The following is an 18,720-nucleotide window of genomic DNA, read 5'->3' as shown; positions in this document are numbered from 1 at the left end:
ACACTGTATGCAGAAAGAATAGGTCTCGTATCACTTGTGCTGAAGACAACTTTTTTCCACTGCTGTACTTCAGATTTCTATGGCAAATCCTATAAACAAAATTCTACTTAATTTGATCGCCATTTTCATATACAGTCCTATTACCTATAGGACTATAGTGCTTGTTTCTAAAACTGAATTTCTGTTATTTTTGCATTATTGTTCTTTGTAGCAAAAGACTGCTGCACAGAATGAAGTTAGCTGTTGGTTAGCTAAATACCGCAACTATTTCAGTAGATATGGACACAGTGTAAAATGTGAAAAATGTCCCTACTAGCAGGAATAAAGGATATTTTCAAGTCCTAAATATATGCATGATGACTAACCATGTGCTAGAAAAATGTATTTGGAAACTGCGTAACGTGATGAATAGAGCTTTTCCATTGTATTTTTTTGAGAGCCATTGATTTATTGTGAAACAAAATCTCACAAATTTTTGTGAAACTGATTGTCAAAAATACCACATTCCTAACCAAAATGTCTAGCATATACTAATGGTAGGAACATCAGAAACAAGCTAGCTCCAGCAGCTGGAAATTATCTCCCATGTCACACACTGCACCAAGCAATAGCTGGGTTTTGGTTCCTCACATTAAGAAATCCATACAGAATGTTTTGAAGTGGAATATGTAAAAATATGATATTAACAATTTCAGTGTCCCAAGAGTCAAAATAATGCTAAGAAAATAAGTTACTAGATAATTCTAGAAATAATGACATATAGGAGGGAAAAAAATCCAACCAAACAACAACAACAACAAAAAAGCCTGGAAAGATATTTTCACTTTTTTTCTGGAACAACTGGATGGATGGAGTGATTCCATATATAAGAATTTATTCAATCTGATAGAAACAGTTCAAAATACTAAAATGGGATTTCAACAATAAACTGAACAATGCAAAGGATTTGTCTGAAAAAAGTTTATTTGAAAAACACTTAACATTATTAAGAAATTATTTTTCCCCTCTACATTAGCATATTTACATATACTATACATATTTATACATATATCTATGCACACACACATACAGAGCTGTAATTTGAACTGTGTATTACTATATTGGATTCATAGAGCTATGTATTGTACAGCAACTTGGTTTAAGGTTTTGCATTCCTTGGATATAACAGTCTTTGTCTGCAACTGTGTAAAAATTAAACAATTATAAGATACATTATCTCAATGGATTGCTAGTAATTTCCTGTAGACACTGTTATTCACATTAGTAGTCAACGTAGCCCTTCTACTACTAGCAATAGACATCAACTGGCCACTGCTGTTACTACTGTTAGGATCAAAAGTCTTTTTACAATTGAAGAGACTGAAAAATTGTCTCTGATACTGAGAAGAAGCATAGTAGTAAATAAAGGGGTCAATGCAGCAGCTAATGCTGCTGATAGAAACACAGAGTAGATAGGCAAAGTAGAGATACTCTAAGCTGTTGTCATATGAAAAATGGATATAATGAATTAAGAGGAGAATATTTGTGGGTCCAAAGCAAATAACAAAAACAGAAAAAACAGCCACACACAAGAGCAAGGCACGTGTCTTCTTGTTTTGCTTTGCAACAATGTTGGAAGAACTAAGACAGCGAATGATACACACATAACAGACAGTAGAAATTATAAACGGCACTATGAAAAACACAGAAGAGAAGACAGAGAAGAAGTGGAGGTAATAGCCATGAAGTTCGGATTCTCTCAGCACATCGTGGCAGGTAGTTATGTTTAGCCTGGGTATTTCCATTGTTTGCTCTCGTAAGAGAAAAGGTATAACTCCAGTTATTGCTACAAGCCATATGATGAAACAAACCAGTGAGGCACGAGGCAGTGTACGCCACCCCAGGGACTGCATGGGGTACACCACTGCTAAGAAGCGATCAAAGCTTATACTAGTCATAAGCATTATTGAGCAGTACATGTTGCAGAAGAAGGCAGCAGTGATGAAACGGCACATCTGAGGCCCAAAAACCCAGTCATTTCCAGAAAAGTGATAGACAATCTTAAATGGAAGCACACTTACAAAGAGAACATCTGCAAGGGCCAAATTCAGCATGTATATCACAGCTGGCTTTTCGATTTTCATCTTTTTCAGAAACACAAGTATGGCTGTAATGTTCAGAGGGAGACTCAGCACAAGCACTAGGGTGTAAACTGAAGGAACAAAACGGGTCAGCCACGGACTAGTGAGGTATCTTGCTGTTTGAACTGACATCATTCGTTGTTCATGTAGGAGTAATCCAGTCTGATTGGTGGCTCCTGATCCAACTTCCAAGTCATTTTCAGTATCACCGTCAATAGGTATAAGATCAGCCTCTGGACTGGAAGAAAAACGCATGGAAAAACTTCTGATGCCTGGTATGCTGCTGTTATTTGGAAAGCCTGAAAAGAAAGAAAGTATTAATAAACCAATATTTAGATAGTACAGGGAAGTGAAAATATCTTTCAAGAAGGAAAGTTAAGATTACATTAGGTAAACAAAATAATAAGGGCAATTTCCGATTCAAAGCACAGGTTGCCCACAGGTCAGCCATTTTATTTTAGCTCTTCCTGCTACAATTTTGGGTAAGATGTCCTCCTTTGTCTCCTATCTCTTAGCTTGAAAGCTTTTATTAGTAGCGATTCTAGCTATGCTCTTTTTGGCCAACTTTAGCACAAACACAAGAGAGAATTTGCCAGCCTTGAACTGTCTTGGCCAGATCCTTCACACATTTTTTAAGAAATGAGATGCTGGCATAGCTACTAGTACTCATACACAAAATTCCCACTAGAAGTACTCATCACGAAAATCACAAAAAGTGCAATTAAAACATCATGTTTTTGAAATATTTCTGTGTGCTCAGGAGACATCTTACTCAACCCGAAGGCTCCCATCAAGAGAGATGGCAGAGCAGTTTTCAAGGCAGATGTGGATTGACCTTTTGCTTGTAACAGGCAGGTAGCCACATATTGTGCTGGAACATTTTCCAAGTTCTATATCCTAACCCACGGTGTGCAGGATAGTGTGCATCTGGCATACACCTGGGGCAGGGTTCTGAAACCTACAGCTCCCTCTACAGCAAGGTCTTCTGCAGCATGGCTTGGTAGCTGAGTCAGGACAGGTTATCTCTGCTTTTTGAAATGTTGTAAGACAGGAAATCAGTGCGATAAAGCATTAAATCCGTGGCAGGGGGTTATTTATGTAAAAAAATAAAAAAAACCCAGCCAATCAAAAATGCTATTTAGGCATTATTTCAGCAAAGTTATTTGTATGGAGAAACATTTTGTATGACCTACCATTTTCAGTTTTGGCTTAATCTGCTTTGGCATAGAGTAATTCAAGTGTACTGTGGGTAGACAGACGTGAGAAAGTTACAACTACTCAATTAACCAGTCACCTGTTTGGCTGTGCAATTGATCTTTTGTTGGATCTAAGACAATTAAAATAAAAATGAGGGAGTCTTAGCTCAGATCTGTGAGCTGAAAGTACATGGTAATGATTCACCTGTGTAAAATGCTACTTGTTAGAAGCAATTACTTGCTCTATAGTAATTGAAACCAGTTTTTTTAACCAAAGCATCTGAGGGAGGCAGATGGCAAAGAGAAGAGTGGCTGCAGCTTTAAGCAGCCATTTACCTCCCTTTGTGCACAGGAAGTGAGAGAAGGGCCCTATCCAGCATGGATTTTTGTGAAATTCAAACTAGAATGTGGGGGGAGATCAGAGGACTGGTAAGGCAATTTAATGATTTTATTTAGAAGGGCTGTGCTTTATGTACCATGCTGTGTCACAGCAGCATTCTAGGGGCAGAGGAACAAAAGGGAAGTGTTTGAGAGAATAGTTTTCATATGCAAAGTGACTAGATTGCAACCTCTGCCAGTAGCTGGGAGCTTGTTACAGAGACTGTAGTAAGAATGATGTAGTTTGAAGCAGAAATGACAGAAAGTACATGAGATTTGGTGATTGCACAGAAGGGCACTAAGCGCATTTACACATGGGTCTTTTCTGTCTTTTTAAAGAGAACAAGAACAGCAGGCTGAGCTATAGAGCCTTAATCTGTAACACTTCTTTGTAAATTTAGTCCAAGCAGTTGGATGGCTCAAAGAGTCAGCTCCCAGCTTGGCCGTTAAGTTGCAGAACAAGTCCTTCTAACTTCAGCTGGTGGCTGACATCAAAGAGTTAGGAGATTTTCTGTATTCAATGATCCTGCAAAAGAAATATGTCACGAAGGACACCACTGGTCTTCATCTCTTTTGGGAGGATTATAACAATACTTGAATGAACACCCCCTCTCCCCAGATTTCTTATGCCCAGAAGTTAGTCTCCATGGTGAAGACATCAATAAAAGTCAGGAAAAATCTGTACCTATAGTATCTCCAGTACACACAAGTTTTATGAATTTAAGACTTGATTTCCAAACCAGAAAATTACTGAAAGAGAAGACAGTGATAATTCTCCTCCAAAGGTTGACATGTCCTTCTTGCTTTCTCCACCACTGTAGAAGAGTGTGGAGAACCAGACAAAAAGGTGACATGGTTCCATGTGAGGAATGCATGTTTTTGGGAACACAAGATATAAACAGACTTGAACAGAGAGAGGGTAAAGCCTGGAGTTAAGAACTGGGTTGCTAAGATTACCACTGCATAACATGGTAACTGAGGCACTAGCACCTCTCTCATCTCAGTATCCCTGAACTTTGAAGGACATGAGCTGTGCAATAGTTTCACACTTTTGAGAACTAGCAAGCCAACCCAATCAGAGTCACTCACCCTTAACGGCTAAGGTTAAGTCTCTTAGTGCAGATGCCATGGGTGATAACCTGACCCACTTCTTGTTACAACTGAGACCAGTATAAAAATATGTCACAAGGAAAACATGCTATGTTTGGTACAGGTACGTTTTACTGATGACCAGACATTGTCTTAGCTGTTGCTTATAGTTAATTGAACATGGCTAATAATTTTAATTACATCCTGAATTCTTGGAGATATCTTACTTACAAGTTTATTAGATGAAAGGATTTAGAGTCACTTTTACTCCATTACAGAAATTTTCTAAAAATAGAATCCTATTACAATAAATCAGAACAAAAAATTATAAATAATTTAAGTTTAGTTAAAATTCTCTGGAACAATATTCTAATTTGGTGAAAACTATTTACTTTGTATGTGTTCTTTGTATAAGCAAAGGCTTTCTAAGAGCTGAACTCAACTTTCATTTTGTCAACATCACCTCCATGCTGACTCCTGTTCTCAATCCATGTCCCCATCTTGAACTTAGATTACATGAGGTACTACTTGCAAGCCAGCTTTGTGGGAAAATGTAACGAGGCATCACACCTGCTATTTCTCTACCACTTGATAATATAAAGAATAGTGACTTAAACTTTCTTGATGAAACTAAATTTAATTTGAAAGCTTGACAGCCATGTATCAGTTCTTATCCTTTCCAAGCTGCTTGTGTGACAGTGTCTGCATAATTCTAGGAAAAAATAAAAAATGGTCTCCATACTTTCTGAAATAGAAAAGAAGACAGATACTCTCCTGAGGTTTTGCATTCCTTTTGTGCCAGTGTTTATATGAAAAAGATAGAAGATAGAGACATATTCACAGAAGGGAACAGGATGAAATCATGACATATTATTTCAAAATATCGTAATGAACCGTCACAGCAAACAAAAAGGTCAGTATGGGAAAGAGGCATTACATTTAAACTGGGTTATTACAAGATGGCCAATATACAGTAGTTCTACAGAAAAGGTTTTGAAACTACTGATAGCTACAACTACACCAGAATGTGTGAAATTATTTTTTCTAGCTAGTTTCAAGCTATAGATACCATTTGTCTAAAACATATTTCACTACAGCTGAATTATTTTTAATAATTAAAATAATCTGTTAGGAAAACAGAAGTAAAGACCTATATAAAGATCACGAATATTCAAAGGATCATCTTATTTTCCTAGGCAGTCATCCAGTCCTTTTGGAAGAAGTCAAGCTTGGTTGATTTCTACTTTTATAACAAATAGTAACTCTGTCGCATCAGCAATGAGAATAACTGCTCTGTCAAAATACCTATAAAATTTAAACAGGTTTGAAAGAACAAGATTAGTAAACTATGAACAAAGAAATAGTAGGATAAAGCATTGAGGTTTTATCCTTATGGTATGTGTAGTCAGGACACTGAATGATAAGCAGTCTTTTCTTTGCCTCCAACAAGTACTTCAAAAGGCAAAAATTAAAAAGAATCATTACGACACCCAAGTTGCCCAAAGTTTTCTTTTAGTCCCTGTGATTTTTTTCATCAGTTCTCCAACAAGGACATAGAGAAATTACGTAGAAAGCTCAGCAAGTTTGTGATTGTTTAATTTTAACAATCCACAATGTGCTATTTTCTATCAAGTACTACAGTAATTTTGTTCATCTCACAATTAGTATACACATATGCTGCACCCTGACATTTTTTTTTTTTTAAATACAGAGATATGCTGTAATTTCTTTTCATGTCTACTTTCATATGCAAGGGACTACTCTGCATACCACTCTGTGAAAGAATTAGACAGCAAAAATACAGCAGCTTTGACCAATCTTAAAGAGCACTCTTGAGCTCCACAACAAGCTTGAAAAATATTTCTGTCAGCCTTAAGTATGGACAGAATGTTACGGACCGGCAGACTTTATATCCCAAGGGATATCTTTCTGATGTGAGACACTAGAGAATAGGCTGCTACACAAGCTAATTAAATATCTTCCCTGTGTGCTGCTGGACAACAATTAATACTGATTTCTGGGCATTACTGGTGACAGCTGCATACGAGCCTATAACAGATAGGTTTCTTTTATCCCTGCTTTGTATAACTCCAAGTAATAAGCATCTAGAGTCTAAATTACTCAATGGCCCATAAATAGGCATGTGAAAGCAGACTGTGAAGTGCATGTCAGACACATCAATGAACAAAATAAGACACAATCTTGTAGGAGTGATGACAGTTATTTGCTGTTAAAAAAATAAAACTGAATTTTTATGAGTTCACATCTCCATTTATACAGAATTCATTATTAGATTACACAACAGATGTAGTAGCAATCTGAACACATTTTCTTGAACTATTGTTTTCTTCAACGGGGTGTCTGCTCCTTTTTACTCTCCTTTATCATCTCTTTAACTACATATGCTGGCTACAAACTGTAACATCTATCTATCTTGCCAGCAGTGTCCCAAGGCAGGAAAGTCTAGACAAATTCAGACCTCAACAGCACCTGGTCAGATAATCAGTAGGCACTTAACACCAACCTACTGCCAAAACTAGTGCTTTTTCACCTGCCCAAAGGAACAGCTCAGGTCAGTAATGTGGTAACTGTGCATAGTGAAGGATGGGGAAAAGCAGGAGAAAAGCTGCAGGCCAAGGCCAGAGAAGACCTCAGGACACAACAGTGCATGGACAAGAGGAACCAAGTACATTGTGGTAAAAACAAGGAAGGTTATCTAGGACAGTGGGGAAATTATATTATTACTATGGGAGTGAGCACAAGAAGAGCAGAATGATGGGGTTTTGTTAGTTCTGTTGTGCATGAAGCAACTGGAAGAATAGCACCCAACAGTGAAATCTTTCTCCTAGCATTAACATGTTTCTTTTACACCACCACTCCTTTTCTTAAAAAGATATTTTCCTTAAGCTTTCCATATGAACATGATTTCAACAGCTTCATTCCCGCTTGTCCTTGTGCCAAAAAGTTGTCTAGCAAAAATTACTTGCCCTCTTTGATGCTTCCCTCCCAGCACAGTTACAAACACTAGGTGTATCCCCTTTCAGTTTAGCTCAGTAGTCGAAGTGTGCTATGCTCTGAAATTTCCTCTTAGCTGCTCATCCAATCAGCTGTTTTACGTATGTAGGACCTGAGGCTTTACTGCAGGCCACCTCATGGGACTAAGTTATTTCTACAGCAGCACTATCACCACTAGCTGACTGAAAAAAATCTTAAACTGAATCAAGCAAAACAGTGAAAAAAAAGCCGTGCTAATCTCTAAATGTACAATCCTTTGTACTGCTGTATCTCTGCCGTAAGGTGTGAAGTTACATGCACTCATGTCTTCTCTCACCTTCCTTACCTCAGCATCTCCAACGTCCAACAAGCTCTGAGCTGGATGGATCCATGACATCAGTCAGAGTGCTGATGTTGCTATTGGTGAAATAACCGCGAAAGTCATCTATCTACCTGGGGTGGATATTCTTAAGTATTTTGTGCTGGCAGGCCTTCCGAGGTTTGCACCGCCTAGAGACTCAGCTATCATTCCCTCCTCTTACGTTGTTAATGAAAAGTTAAGAGAATCCAGCAGAGAGAGAAGTCTCGCCGATCTGGTCCGTTCCACCACCACCTGCTACTGCCTGCCCGCCTCCTTAGCTACGGCGTCACCCCAAGCCATCCTTCACCGCCAAGAACAGCCTCCCCTCGCCGCTGCCATCAGCACAAAGAGCCCAAGAAAACTCGGCCCGAGCTCGCACTAAAGCCCCCAGGCGGGAGGCGCACGACCCGGCTACGGGTCAGCCAGCCCACGGTGCTGTGCCTAGGACGGGTTCTGACGATCCGCGGTTCTCGGAAGATGCGGCCGCCAGGCCCCCGGCCGGCCCCCGCCTCCCCGCGCACCCACCTGGCCGGGGCGGCGGGCAGCTCAGCAGCGCCAGGGCGCACAGCAGCGCCCGGGGCCGCATGGCCGCGCGTTCTTTCCCGCAGTCCGTCCGTCCGTCTGTCTGCCCGCCGGCCCGTCCGCCCGTGCGGGCAGCGCGGGGCTGGGAACGCAGCGCACAGAAGGCTGGGGCTGGCGAAGAGCCGCAGCAGGACTTCCTCCAGCCGCAGGGAAGGGGCTCGGCGGCAGGGGAGGAGAGAGCAGGGGAAGGAAGGGGAGGGGAAGGCGCAGGGACTGCGCCCGCCGCCCCCGCGCCCGGCTGGGACACGGGAAGCGGTGGCGGGCTCGGGCGGGGTGAGAGGTCGGGAGCTCTGGAACAGGGTTCTGCTCGAGGAATTATCCTAAACTAAGTTTGCCAAATTTGCAGTCCGAATGCCTCACGGGAGCAGTTCCAAGACCAGATGAAATGGCTGCATTACTCATAGCGGAAAGATCACGCTGGTTCAGAAAAGCCCCTTACAGTCGATGTACTTCGTATAAAGGAGATGGTGTCCAAGCTTGCTTGTATCGCCTGTGTTCAGTAAACGGCTCTACAAACACAGGGCTACCCAAGAGTGATTCATTGCCCAGCTCCGCAGCCCTGTCCGCTGTCCAAAATCCCCGAGAAAGTGGTGCCACCCCCCAGTCCAGCGGCATGTGCGAAAGCTCGTGCACTCCTTTAGAGATGCTACTTTATCGAGAAGTGGATGTAGTGGAACCTACATGAAGGCTGTATAGGAAAGTATTTTGGTAATTTTGCAGCTATTATTTAGATGCTTTGCTTTAAAAATATCCCAGTGATATTTAAGTGCTTTGTTTTTATAAAGCCTGTAAGTCAGAAGCTTTAAAGTGGACACTGGCTTGCTAGGGTGTCCTATCCATGACTCTACTGTATATCTTTCTTTTTACAGCAGTACAGACAAAAAAAGGTAAGGAGGGGAAGGCTGATTTTAACTTGCTTATATGTATGAAGTGCCTTTATTACTGCAGAAACACTGACCTTTGTTTTTAATGGAGAATAAAAATTATGGAAAACAAATTTCCCTATGGTTCTCAGTAAGTTCTATGTCTCTATGGTGTTCCTCTCACAGTGCTAGTTATAGCATGGTTGAAGCTGACTCCGTTTGTATAGAGCAAGAAATAAACACAAATTTTACATCTGGCCAGCCTTTCTACAGCTCTTATTGACCCCCACGCTCTAAGGAACTTAGAAAAAATGCCTTATATTTAATTGAATTAATCATCTGTCTAGAAAATACTTTAATCAGATTGAATTATTTCATCTGGGAAGAGAAAGTGAGGCTATTCTTGGTCATTTCTGTGGTCTCACAGTTCTGTAAACTCTTATAACTTTGTAAACCCAAAATAGAACGGAACTAAAACAGATAATTGTAAAAATTACTCAAGTTCTCAAAAAAAGCAGATATTGCCATTTCTTACATTTCAAGAAGACTTAACCAGTGGGCCTGAGTGCTTGAGGAATATATTAATTACAGAGTTTGTGAAACATATGAAGAAAAAACTCAGATTGAACCTCCAGGAAGTATTTTAGTCACAGACATTAGAAACAGTCATTGGGCTACGCCCTTTCATCTTTGTAACCTAGTTACTATAAATACAGCAAGTGAATAAAACCCATGCTTTTTAAATTTTACATCCCCATATGAAAACTAAATTTAAGTTTCGCATTGTGTTGTTTTGTGAGTCAACTTGCTCCTTCCTCTCAGAGGTGAGCAGGTTACCTACTGTAACAGAGGTGAAGAGTTCATGACTTCTAAATCTTTAGTTTTTAATTCTAGTTCTTGCACCTTTATCGGAGTTTTGGGTTTTTGAAGAGCATAACTTCATTCCTGCTAAACATACTAAGTCTACCAAAAAAGACTGCACCTATCTAGTGAGAGTGCCTCATGGATTACTATTTGTGGAAGGAGATCTTCCTTGCTGCTAATACATGGATTACCCTGGTACATGTCAGAGGTGGATAGTTACTGCTGAAAGATCAGCGTGGAAACATACCTCAAGCAGGGAAATTAAGTCATCTGGGTAGAGGGTTGTGTATCTAGTTCGAAACTTTCTGAAATCACATGTGACTGTCAGTGTTTGGATTTTCTGGGAATGCAGGTTGTTGTTTTACTCCTCTATTCTCTAAAAAGAAAGACTGACAGCTAAAGGAGGTCTGCAGATCAGTGTGAAGTGAAACAAAACAAATCCAGTGCTAGTGGTGGTGTTCCTGTCTGCCTGGCCTAAGTAGAAGGATGTTGTTCTGCAATTCTGTGGGTAGTTTTGTATTTTCGGAGGTCCTTGAAAATGGAAAAGTTCCAAAATAAACTAAGTTAGCTGCCAAGCACTCTTAGTCAACTTTAAAGACATGTGACAGAAAAATGCAGGCCATGGGGTTAACAGACTGAGACTATTGCCTATTTTAATTTCTTTTCACTGCCATGAGTTAAGGAGGACAAAGTTGAGAGATAGGCAAGGAAAGATGCAGTTTCTCTGGTGGTGACAGCTGATGCATAGGCCATATTCTGTTGTACTGGTTTTTTTTTCTCAGCTTTTGAACCAGCGATGAAAGTCTTTCCACACCACCATTGCATGATTGAAGCTGGTTTTAGCAAGGCCTATCTAATGTTGAAGTCCCCACATTGTATCTTACAGTAGCCTCTAAAAAGCCTTTCTTTTTTGTTGTACTTAGTAGCTGTCAGCAGCACTGGGTGGTAACAGAATCACTTTTCTTGTTTGTGTGTACTTCATACTACCATCAGTCTTACATGTAGGTAGAAAACATTGTGGGCAGTCCTGTTTAGCAGGGTTCATATTATTGTTCATTGACTAAAGGCCCTAAATGGAACTAGCTAATTAAGGAAAAAAGCTTATAAAGGAGTTTAAAGAAATTAAATAGGAATTACTCTTTGATGTGCACTAGAAAGAACAGGAAGCCCAGGAAATGGCTGGAAAAGGGGCATCCTGGCATATAGACTGTACCATTCTTGCTTGTCACTACATGGGGACCAAAGAAGCTTTTCTAAGCTTGCCTGCTCTGAAACAACTGAGGAATGTGCTATTTGCATTAGAACGAGGCAGGTACTAGATGTGTCAAGTGTATCACACAAAATTTCATATCCAGGAGTGAATTACTCCCATAAAGGCAACGGGCTCTGTCATGTCTCACCAGCACAGCTCCAGGATTTTTACACATTACCTCAAGAATCTGTTTTTAGGAGCAACATCACAGCTGTGGCAGATGTAGTGCCCAGCTAGAGTTTGTTAAAAATATAGACTTTAGTCAAGTCTGTTGCAAATAAAAAGGGGAACAAAAGATCGGGAATTTAATTAATATCCAAGTAAAATTCACTTCGCTTCTTTGGAAGGAAAAGTGAAGCGCTGCTTTCTCTTTTCTATCCAGCTATTTCAAGTGAACCAGGGTATCTATACTGCAGCATTTATGTCATATTAAAATGGCTTATACATAATCAGATAGAAGTTAAATAGAATCATGTAGTAGTTTTTTAATCCTTTAATTAGGGATATTAACTGTTTTAAAGTAGTCATGCATTCAAATTTAATGTCATACATAAATTACTATCTCTGGCAAATGCAATAATTTTTTCAGCTTGTGTAACACCACAGATCAGTTAGTATATCAGCTGAGCTTGTAATCCATATATCTGCCACTGACTTAGCAATGTTCTATTCCCTTAGCAGAGTTAATACTTATTTAATATTTGCCTTTTTAATTCATTCCAGAATGTCTCACTGTCTATCTTTTGAAGTGTTTGTCACAAGAAAAGTGAGAGAAGGCAGTATTTTCTGTTGGTCACATTACCTATGTCACAGACTTTTGCTCTGTAGGTATAAGTGATAATTCCTAAGCAGAATCATTATCACATTGGCATAAAGGCCATGAAGTCTTCACTGCCGAGCAGCTTTCCCCAGGTGTACTGAGGACACTCAGGCTTAATTACATGCACTTTTATAAACACATTGAAAGAAATTTTTTCAATTACCATCTAGATCTAAGCTTTATTAATTCCTTGAAATAAAATTTAGGGACCAAGCCAGTTTAATTAGGTAATGTTTATTTTACATAGAACAATCTCCAAAGAATATTTTAAAAAACCAATCTAAATACTGATTTTATTGCATTTATTTTCTTACAAAAAAAAAAAAAGACAGACAGGCACAATTTAGGTATTCAAATACTTCAAACTGAACAACTGTTCGCTATTCAGATTTCCCCAATACCACTCCAAAGGCTGTGAAAGTAGAAAATGTCATTTTGCACGAGGCAGTAGTGCATTTAGTAGGAATGAATCGCAAAATACATTTTTTTGAAGAAAGTCGTTATTGTTGCTTTAAAATTACCTATAAAATTTTTTGAATTGCACAATAAGTTTGCTTTGCAATTGACAACTGCCACAAAATAGGCCTAGTATGTAACTAAATATTTGCTCAAACTATCCCTTAGAAACAAATTAGGTTTTCTTTTGGTAAATACTTAAAGTCTAGTATCAACTATATTATGTATCTGAGGTAATTTTAAAATGTTTCAATAGGAGGAGGTTTATATATTTAACTAAATTCAATTTCTGCCTACCTTAAAATCTATGCAATAGCTGTATGTCCTAAAGAATATTTTGATTTGAAAGTACCAACACCAATGAAATCTGGAACTGTTTAAATAAATCAATTTCTTGGTTTTCTGTTTTGTTATCAATGCTGAAAAGGCACTGTGTACATTCTTCTGAACATTTGGTGTTTTAGGATGTGTTTTTAAAAGTTAACAAGCATCAAATGACAAACTTCAAATGTTTATAAGCAAAAAAATACTGAATAGACTTCCCACTGATTGATGAAGCTCATGATATCTTGAAGGGACTCATTTTCCATAGAACTTCTTATTCAACAAGAATATGAGCAAATTCACATTCACTTTAGCTTTATCAAACATTTTCATTACAGCCACACCTTCATACTGCATCTGAAGCAAATCCTGAAATGAGAAAAAAAATCATTAATGTCTGTCTAAAAACATACCTTACAGTAACAAGATGTGATAAGACATCATCAGCTCCAGGTTCCTCATAACTTAAACAATTGCAAGCAACAGTTTGTGTACACATAGAAAACATTACAATCCTAAGCTGCAGATGGTCAATAACAGCAAACCAGAAGAAATACTGTTTTATGTGTATTTCCATTTTCTTTTAGTATTTCCTGCTTGCCACTGAACTAATGTGGTGATTGATTTCATGCAGTTGCCCCAAGATAAACATTCATTCAATGCCCATGCCCGGTGTCCTGAAGAATTTATAGAGTTATTGTCCACATGAGCTGCTGCTCTGTACTGATTGACTGGTTCATGCATCCATGTGAAAAAAATACTGGAAAAGTTTGTAGCTACAGGAAATGCAACAGCAGCTATATAGCAAAGTAACAAAATTCAAACCTGGAAATGGAGCTGCACTTTTTCCATCTCAACTCCTAAAAATTTTGCTTTGATTTCAAAGTCACCCACTTCTTCTCCAGGTGTGATATCAAACATCACATTCTTAAACCTTGAAATGAGAAAGGTAGTTGAGTACATAGGCTGTGCAATTTCATATAATCCAGCAACAATTTTGGAGAAAAAGCCTGCAGAACACAGAACTTTGACCACTAGCAGTGTTATTGGTGTCAAAAGAATCACTCTCTCTCTGCCTGCACTTCACTCCATGCAGTGTCTTAGAGATTTTCTGTTCTACTGGTAGTATGAAATACATATTGAATTCTGAAGTCTTTTGTATTGGAGAAACAATCCCCCAAAAAAACCCAACCCAAAAAGACCAACCAAACAAAAAACCCAACCCACAAACCAAAACCAAACTAACAAACAAAAAACTCAACAAAACAAAACACACCAAAGAAAAATGCTTTGGGAAGTTCAGTGAACAAATTGGATCAAACATCCAGTGGATAGAAACAGGACAGCCAGATTTTACTTCTGCCATGCCCAAGTGTCTCCTTTCAGATATGTATTTGACTCATCTGACTTCCTCTACCTGAGGAATCCACTTGGAAAAAAAACCCACAAAACAATCAAAAAAACTCCCAACCAACCAAAAAAAACTTTTCCATGCAGAAGGTGAATGGGAAGGTGCAAAGGATGGAAGACTTTCACTACCACAGCCTCAAAATGGAAAACTACAAAGGGATGTTAAACTAGCACATACATTCACCCTGCTATAGTGAGGAAGAGCAGAAAACCTGGGGTTTACTAAGTTATTTGAAAGTGACTGGTCAGTATATGAAAAAAAATTGCTACAACTGCTTAAAAATATGGTCTGTAGTGATCCAGGCTGGGTTCATTGGTCTGACGTTGTAAGCCACGACTTTCCCAGAGAGTTCAGCCCCATGACAGAGCCTTCATAGGGTCTTTGGTGATCCCTGGCCTCTGGGTAACCTCTGCAAGGGGCAGCCTGTGGCTGCAAGTGATTTCAGCTCAGTGATTTCAGCTCTGCCCGTGAAGTTATTCCAGGTCAACTCAGAGATAGAGAGACAGGAGCGTCGTGTGGCGATTCCACAGAGATGGCTTTATTGTCCAACAGCTCTGAGAAGGGTAGACAGGGACAGCAGCTCCCTGCTGAACTGGGCAGAGGCCAGGGTTTTATGGGGGAAAGCCAGGGTGGTACCAGGGGGGAAAACCAATGGGTTACAAAGGATCAGCATAGTCACCAAGCATGGTGGGATAGCTCACCATGACAAGAGAGGAAGGTCCCATCTAAGGGGTGTCTCGATAAGCTTATCACAGCTCCCCCAGGAGCTTCATTCCTCAAAGGGGAAGCCTTGGCAGGCTGGCCTGCCTCCACAGTGACCATTAATAGTAAGTCTGGTGCCAAACTTGCACTTGTCCGTGTGCGATGGTGCTAGGGCTGGCTTGTTAAAATATTTTCCCAAGGTAGTCATTGAGCAAGGTACAAATTGAAAAAATTAATTATGACAATTAGACTGTAGCATCCTTCTGAAAGCACAAGTCTAAGGTAATTTTAACTGTGGCACAGGAAATTAAGATCTCTTATCAAAATCCAGGCCCCTTCAGAAACTGTTGATTAGAAAAGGCTCAGAATTGTACTGCACTTACTGATTGGTTTGAAGATCTTCAATTTCTAGTATGACGCCTTTTTCATGCAGTCTTGCAGCTGTGTACTTTAGTGAGGTCTGTTTCAGCTTTTTGCTTCCCTTTGCCTCCTCTTTTCCATCTAATTTAATTGACCTCCGCGAATTTCTGGAAAGAGATCAAGAAAACTGGCTTTTGGTGTGTTTGTCAGATCCTTAATACTTCAGCTACTCTTTTATCCATATTTAACTACACAATATTTAACAGCCCAAAAAATCTAAGAGGAATTTTTAGCACACAGTGAATCATCTAAATGTCTTGCCAATGATTTTGGATCATCTTTTAGTGCTCCTTTTAATTCTATTGTGAAATGCAATTCTGATCCAAAAGAGTCCACAATCCACAGTTTAAAATAGCAATTTGTAAACTTAAGGTGACGTAAATGGTAAATACTCTGTAATTAGAGTTAATTTTTGGATCAATGAAGAATGCACTAGGAAAGTTCCTATTCATGTCAGTAAAATGTTTTCATTTTGACACTTTGGTAGCATTGGTGGCGGGATTGCTTTTAAGTAACTGCATCATACCTAAAAGGTAAAATTGTTTAGGCATTTATTTCCTCCTCTTCCATTCTAAAGACAAACCCCAAATATTTTAAAGAAGGAAGAAACCAATAATTACTTCCCAAAGCTTCATGACCTCCAAGCAGGCAAATGGATCTCAAAGTAACACCAATTAAATGTATTGAAAATATCTATACAATTCAGACTTTTCTTACTCAAAGGCACTCTTAAATAAATGCAAGATTTAAATTTTGAGATGCTGATGCAGTTTACAGCTCTCATGGACCTTTTGTAGATTGTCAATCTGTTGGAATCAAACTTTAAATTACAGATTAACAGCTGCTCTCCCTCTTGATAAAATACACAAAAGACACATTTAAAGAAGGAAAGACTCAACTCACTTTCTTGTTAAGTTGTCTAAGCAAGTTTTTATATAGGTGTTGTAGTAATTAATTTGTTCCTCATAAAATGCTGTCTTGGAGTTAAGTGCATTCAATGTCTGCTGGAGTTTGACCAATTCAGCTTTTCGATGATGTCTGTATCTTCTTTGATTCCGGATATCCTAAATAAATTTATTAAGGTAATTGTTTTATTAATTTAAAATTTTAAAAAGACTCAATTCATTACCATTCCAACTTGTAATTACAAAATCTGACTTAATTACTGAGAGAAAGCACAAAACCATCATGATAGTTCTTACAAGAACAGTGACTGTAGGGAGTACCACAGGTTGTTTATATGGCAATCACATTGCTAGTTATAAGTACACATGGTGTTACATTGAACTTTGCTGTGCCCTACAGGGCCTAACAGACCCACAACTCATAAGGAATTTGTCCTGGTTGTAATAAAGATAGTTCAATATACTATGATTTCTATGGGTTGTGTGTGTGGAATAGGATTTGTTGAAAATAGTCCCTGTGCTTTTTCAGTGACAGGATGGGCACCACATTGGCCCACTTTTCTTCTTGTGTCCCTGCCCAACCACAGCAGATCAGTGTTAATACCAATCAGGTAATATTTCATAGGGGTTTAAGCAATTTGAAACCTTATCAAGACCACAGCCATTCTTAATTGAAATGCCACTGAGCAATTCCAATTACTGGTAAAGTATACGAAGTTACACTGAAACATTATAAAGGGGGAGTTAAATCATCATCAGCATCAAATTCAATATCAGATTCAGATAACAAAGGTTCCAGTTTTATGGCATTCAGTTCAGACAGTTATGCAGGAGTGTACTGTCTTTCACTTATTTTGCCAGGAAACTAAAACAATTTGCTTCGTATGCGGACACTTCAATAGTTTAGGATAACGTTCCCTGAAAAGTATGTATTTTACTTCTCTAATTGGAATGGATTTGGGCTAGATGCTAAAAAAACATCAATACACAGGGAAACATTTTGTTTACCTTAGCAATCTCATTTATAATTTCTTGGTACTTAGTTGCTGAGGACACTAGTCCTGCTTGTTCCAGTGTCCGGAGATTTCTCTGAATTTTCCTTTTCTTTTGTTCTATTGGTAGCTGCCCATCTTCAAAAACAGATTGATTGTGCTTCATTTTCTCTGGAGTCTTGGAATCTAAGATGGCACGTTTTTCTACAAGTTTCAAGTTCTCGGATTCCTGAGGGGAGGAAAAAAAACATCCAGAACAGTTATTTTCCAGATTTTGATAACTGTTAAGTGTTCAAGTACATTGAATTCTCAGAGATTATCAAGAGTCAGGGTGCAGGCTTTATGTCCTGTTACCACTTGGTCTCAAAGTACCCTATTTACTATGCCTTTGGACATACCTTATGTATGTAGTGACAAGACCTAGACATACATTTGAATTAATCAAAATATCCAGTTCAGCCAGGTTCAATGACTTCACTGGGTTGTGGGAAGACTGTCCAGATCTCACAAGTGTTTCCTACATATGCACACACTGAGGTTAATTAAAATCTGCACATTATTAAAATGCAGTTTGTATGTCAGTGTCTACAGGAAGGACTTCAAGTGTGAGCTCTTCCCACTCAATTCCCATACTAAGGATAGCAGTAGTTCCCTGATATTTGCTTGGGTAGATTAAGTAAATAAACTAAAGTGTCAGGGAACTTGAGTTACAATACTGAATTTAATGAGGGGGGAAAGAAAAGATAGAGTAGAAAGACTATTTGATTGTACTATAATAGGAGAGAAAAGACTATGTTTACTAAAAATGTGAAGAAAAAAATATTCTAATTTAGTCTAGCTCTCATCAAGACTTTTGTTTTATTTCTGTCTGAAGCTATTTCCAATTATAAAGTAAAAAAAAACCGAAACAACTATACAAGTTTCATGATTTGAAGACTCTAAATCTGAATAGTCTGTAACCATCAACAAACAATTTCATTATTATAATGTG

General features: G+C 38.7%; 2 protein-coding genes across 8 annotated transcripts in view; both read right to left on the bottom strand.

Moving 5' to 3' along the window:
• Positions 1–955: 955 nt before the first annotated feature.
• Positions 956–8,870, bottom strand: F2R (coagulation factor II thrombin receptor). Of its 2 annotated transcripts, none has more exons than XM_005532505.3 (2): positions 8,664–8,870; positions 956–2,419 (listed from the first exon to the last, which is right to left on the bottom strand). In XM_005532505.3, exons 1-2 carry the CDS (start codon positions 8,722–8,724, stop codon positions 1,218–1,220), a joined length of 1,263 nt encoding a protein of 420 aa, XP_005532562.1. In that variant the 5' UTR covers positions 8,725–8,870; the 3' UTR covers positions 956–1,217. The 2 variants fall into 2 exon arrangements, with proteins under 2 accessions (XP_005532562.1, XP_087910465.1); XM_088054339.1 differs by lacking the exon at positions 8,664–8,870 and adding an exon at positions 8,124–8,390.
• Positions 8,871–12,737: 3,867 nt separating this feature from the next.
• Positions 12,738–18,720, bottom strand: part of IQGAP2 (IQ motif containing GTPase activating protein 2) — a 124,810-nt gene continuing 118,827 nt past the window's right edge. For all 6 annotated transcript variants that reach the window (XM_014261058.2, XM_014261060.2, XM_014261061.2 and 3 more), the window contains 5 exons: positions 17,746–17,958; positions 16,736–16,896; positions 15,796–15,939; positions 14,125–14,233; positions 12,738–13,668 (listed from right to left, as the gene is read on the bottom strand). In XM_014261058.2, coding sequence (XP_014116533.1) covers positions 13,555–13,668; positions 14,125–14,233; positions 15,796–15,939; positions 16,736–16,896; positions 17,746–17,958 — 741 coding nt within the window. In that variant the 3' untranslated portion in view covers positions 12,738–13,554. The remainder of the gene's footprint in view (positions 13,669–14,124; positions 14,234–15,795; positions 15,940–16,735; positions 16,897–17,745; positions 17,959–18,720) is intronic.

The sequence above is a fragment of the Pseudopodoces humilis genome, chromosome 4, assembly GCF_049639895.1.
Source record: "Pseudopodoces humilis isolate 2021_Gansu_Grassland_sample_001 chromosome 4, ASM4963989v1, whole genome shotgun sequence".
Taxonomy (NCBI): domain Eukaryota; kingdom Metazoa; phylum Chordata; class Aves; order Passeriformes; family Paridae; genus Pseudopodoces; species Pseudopodoces humilis.
This window is presented reverse-complemented; position numbering and strand designations above follow the sequence as displayed.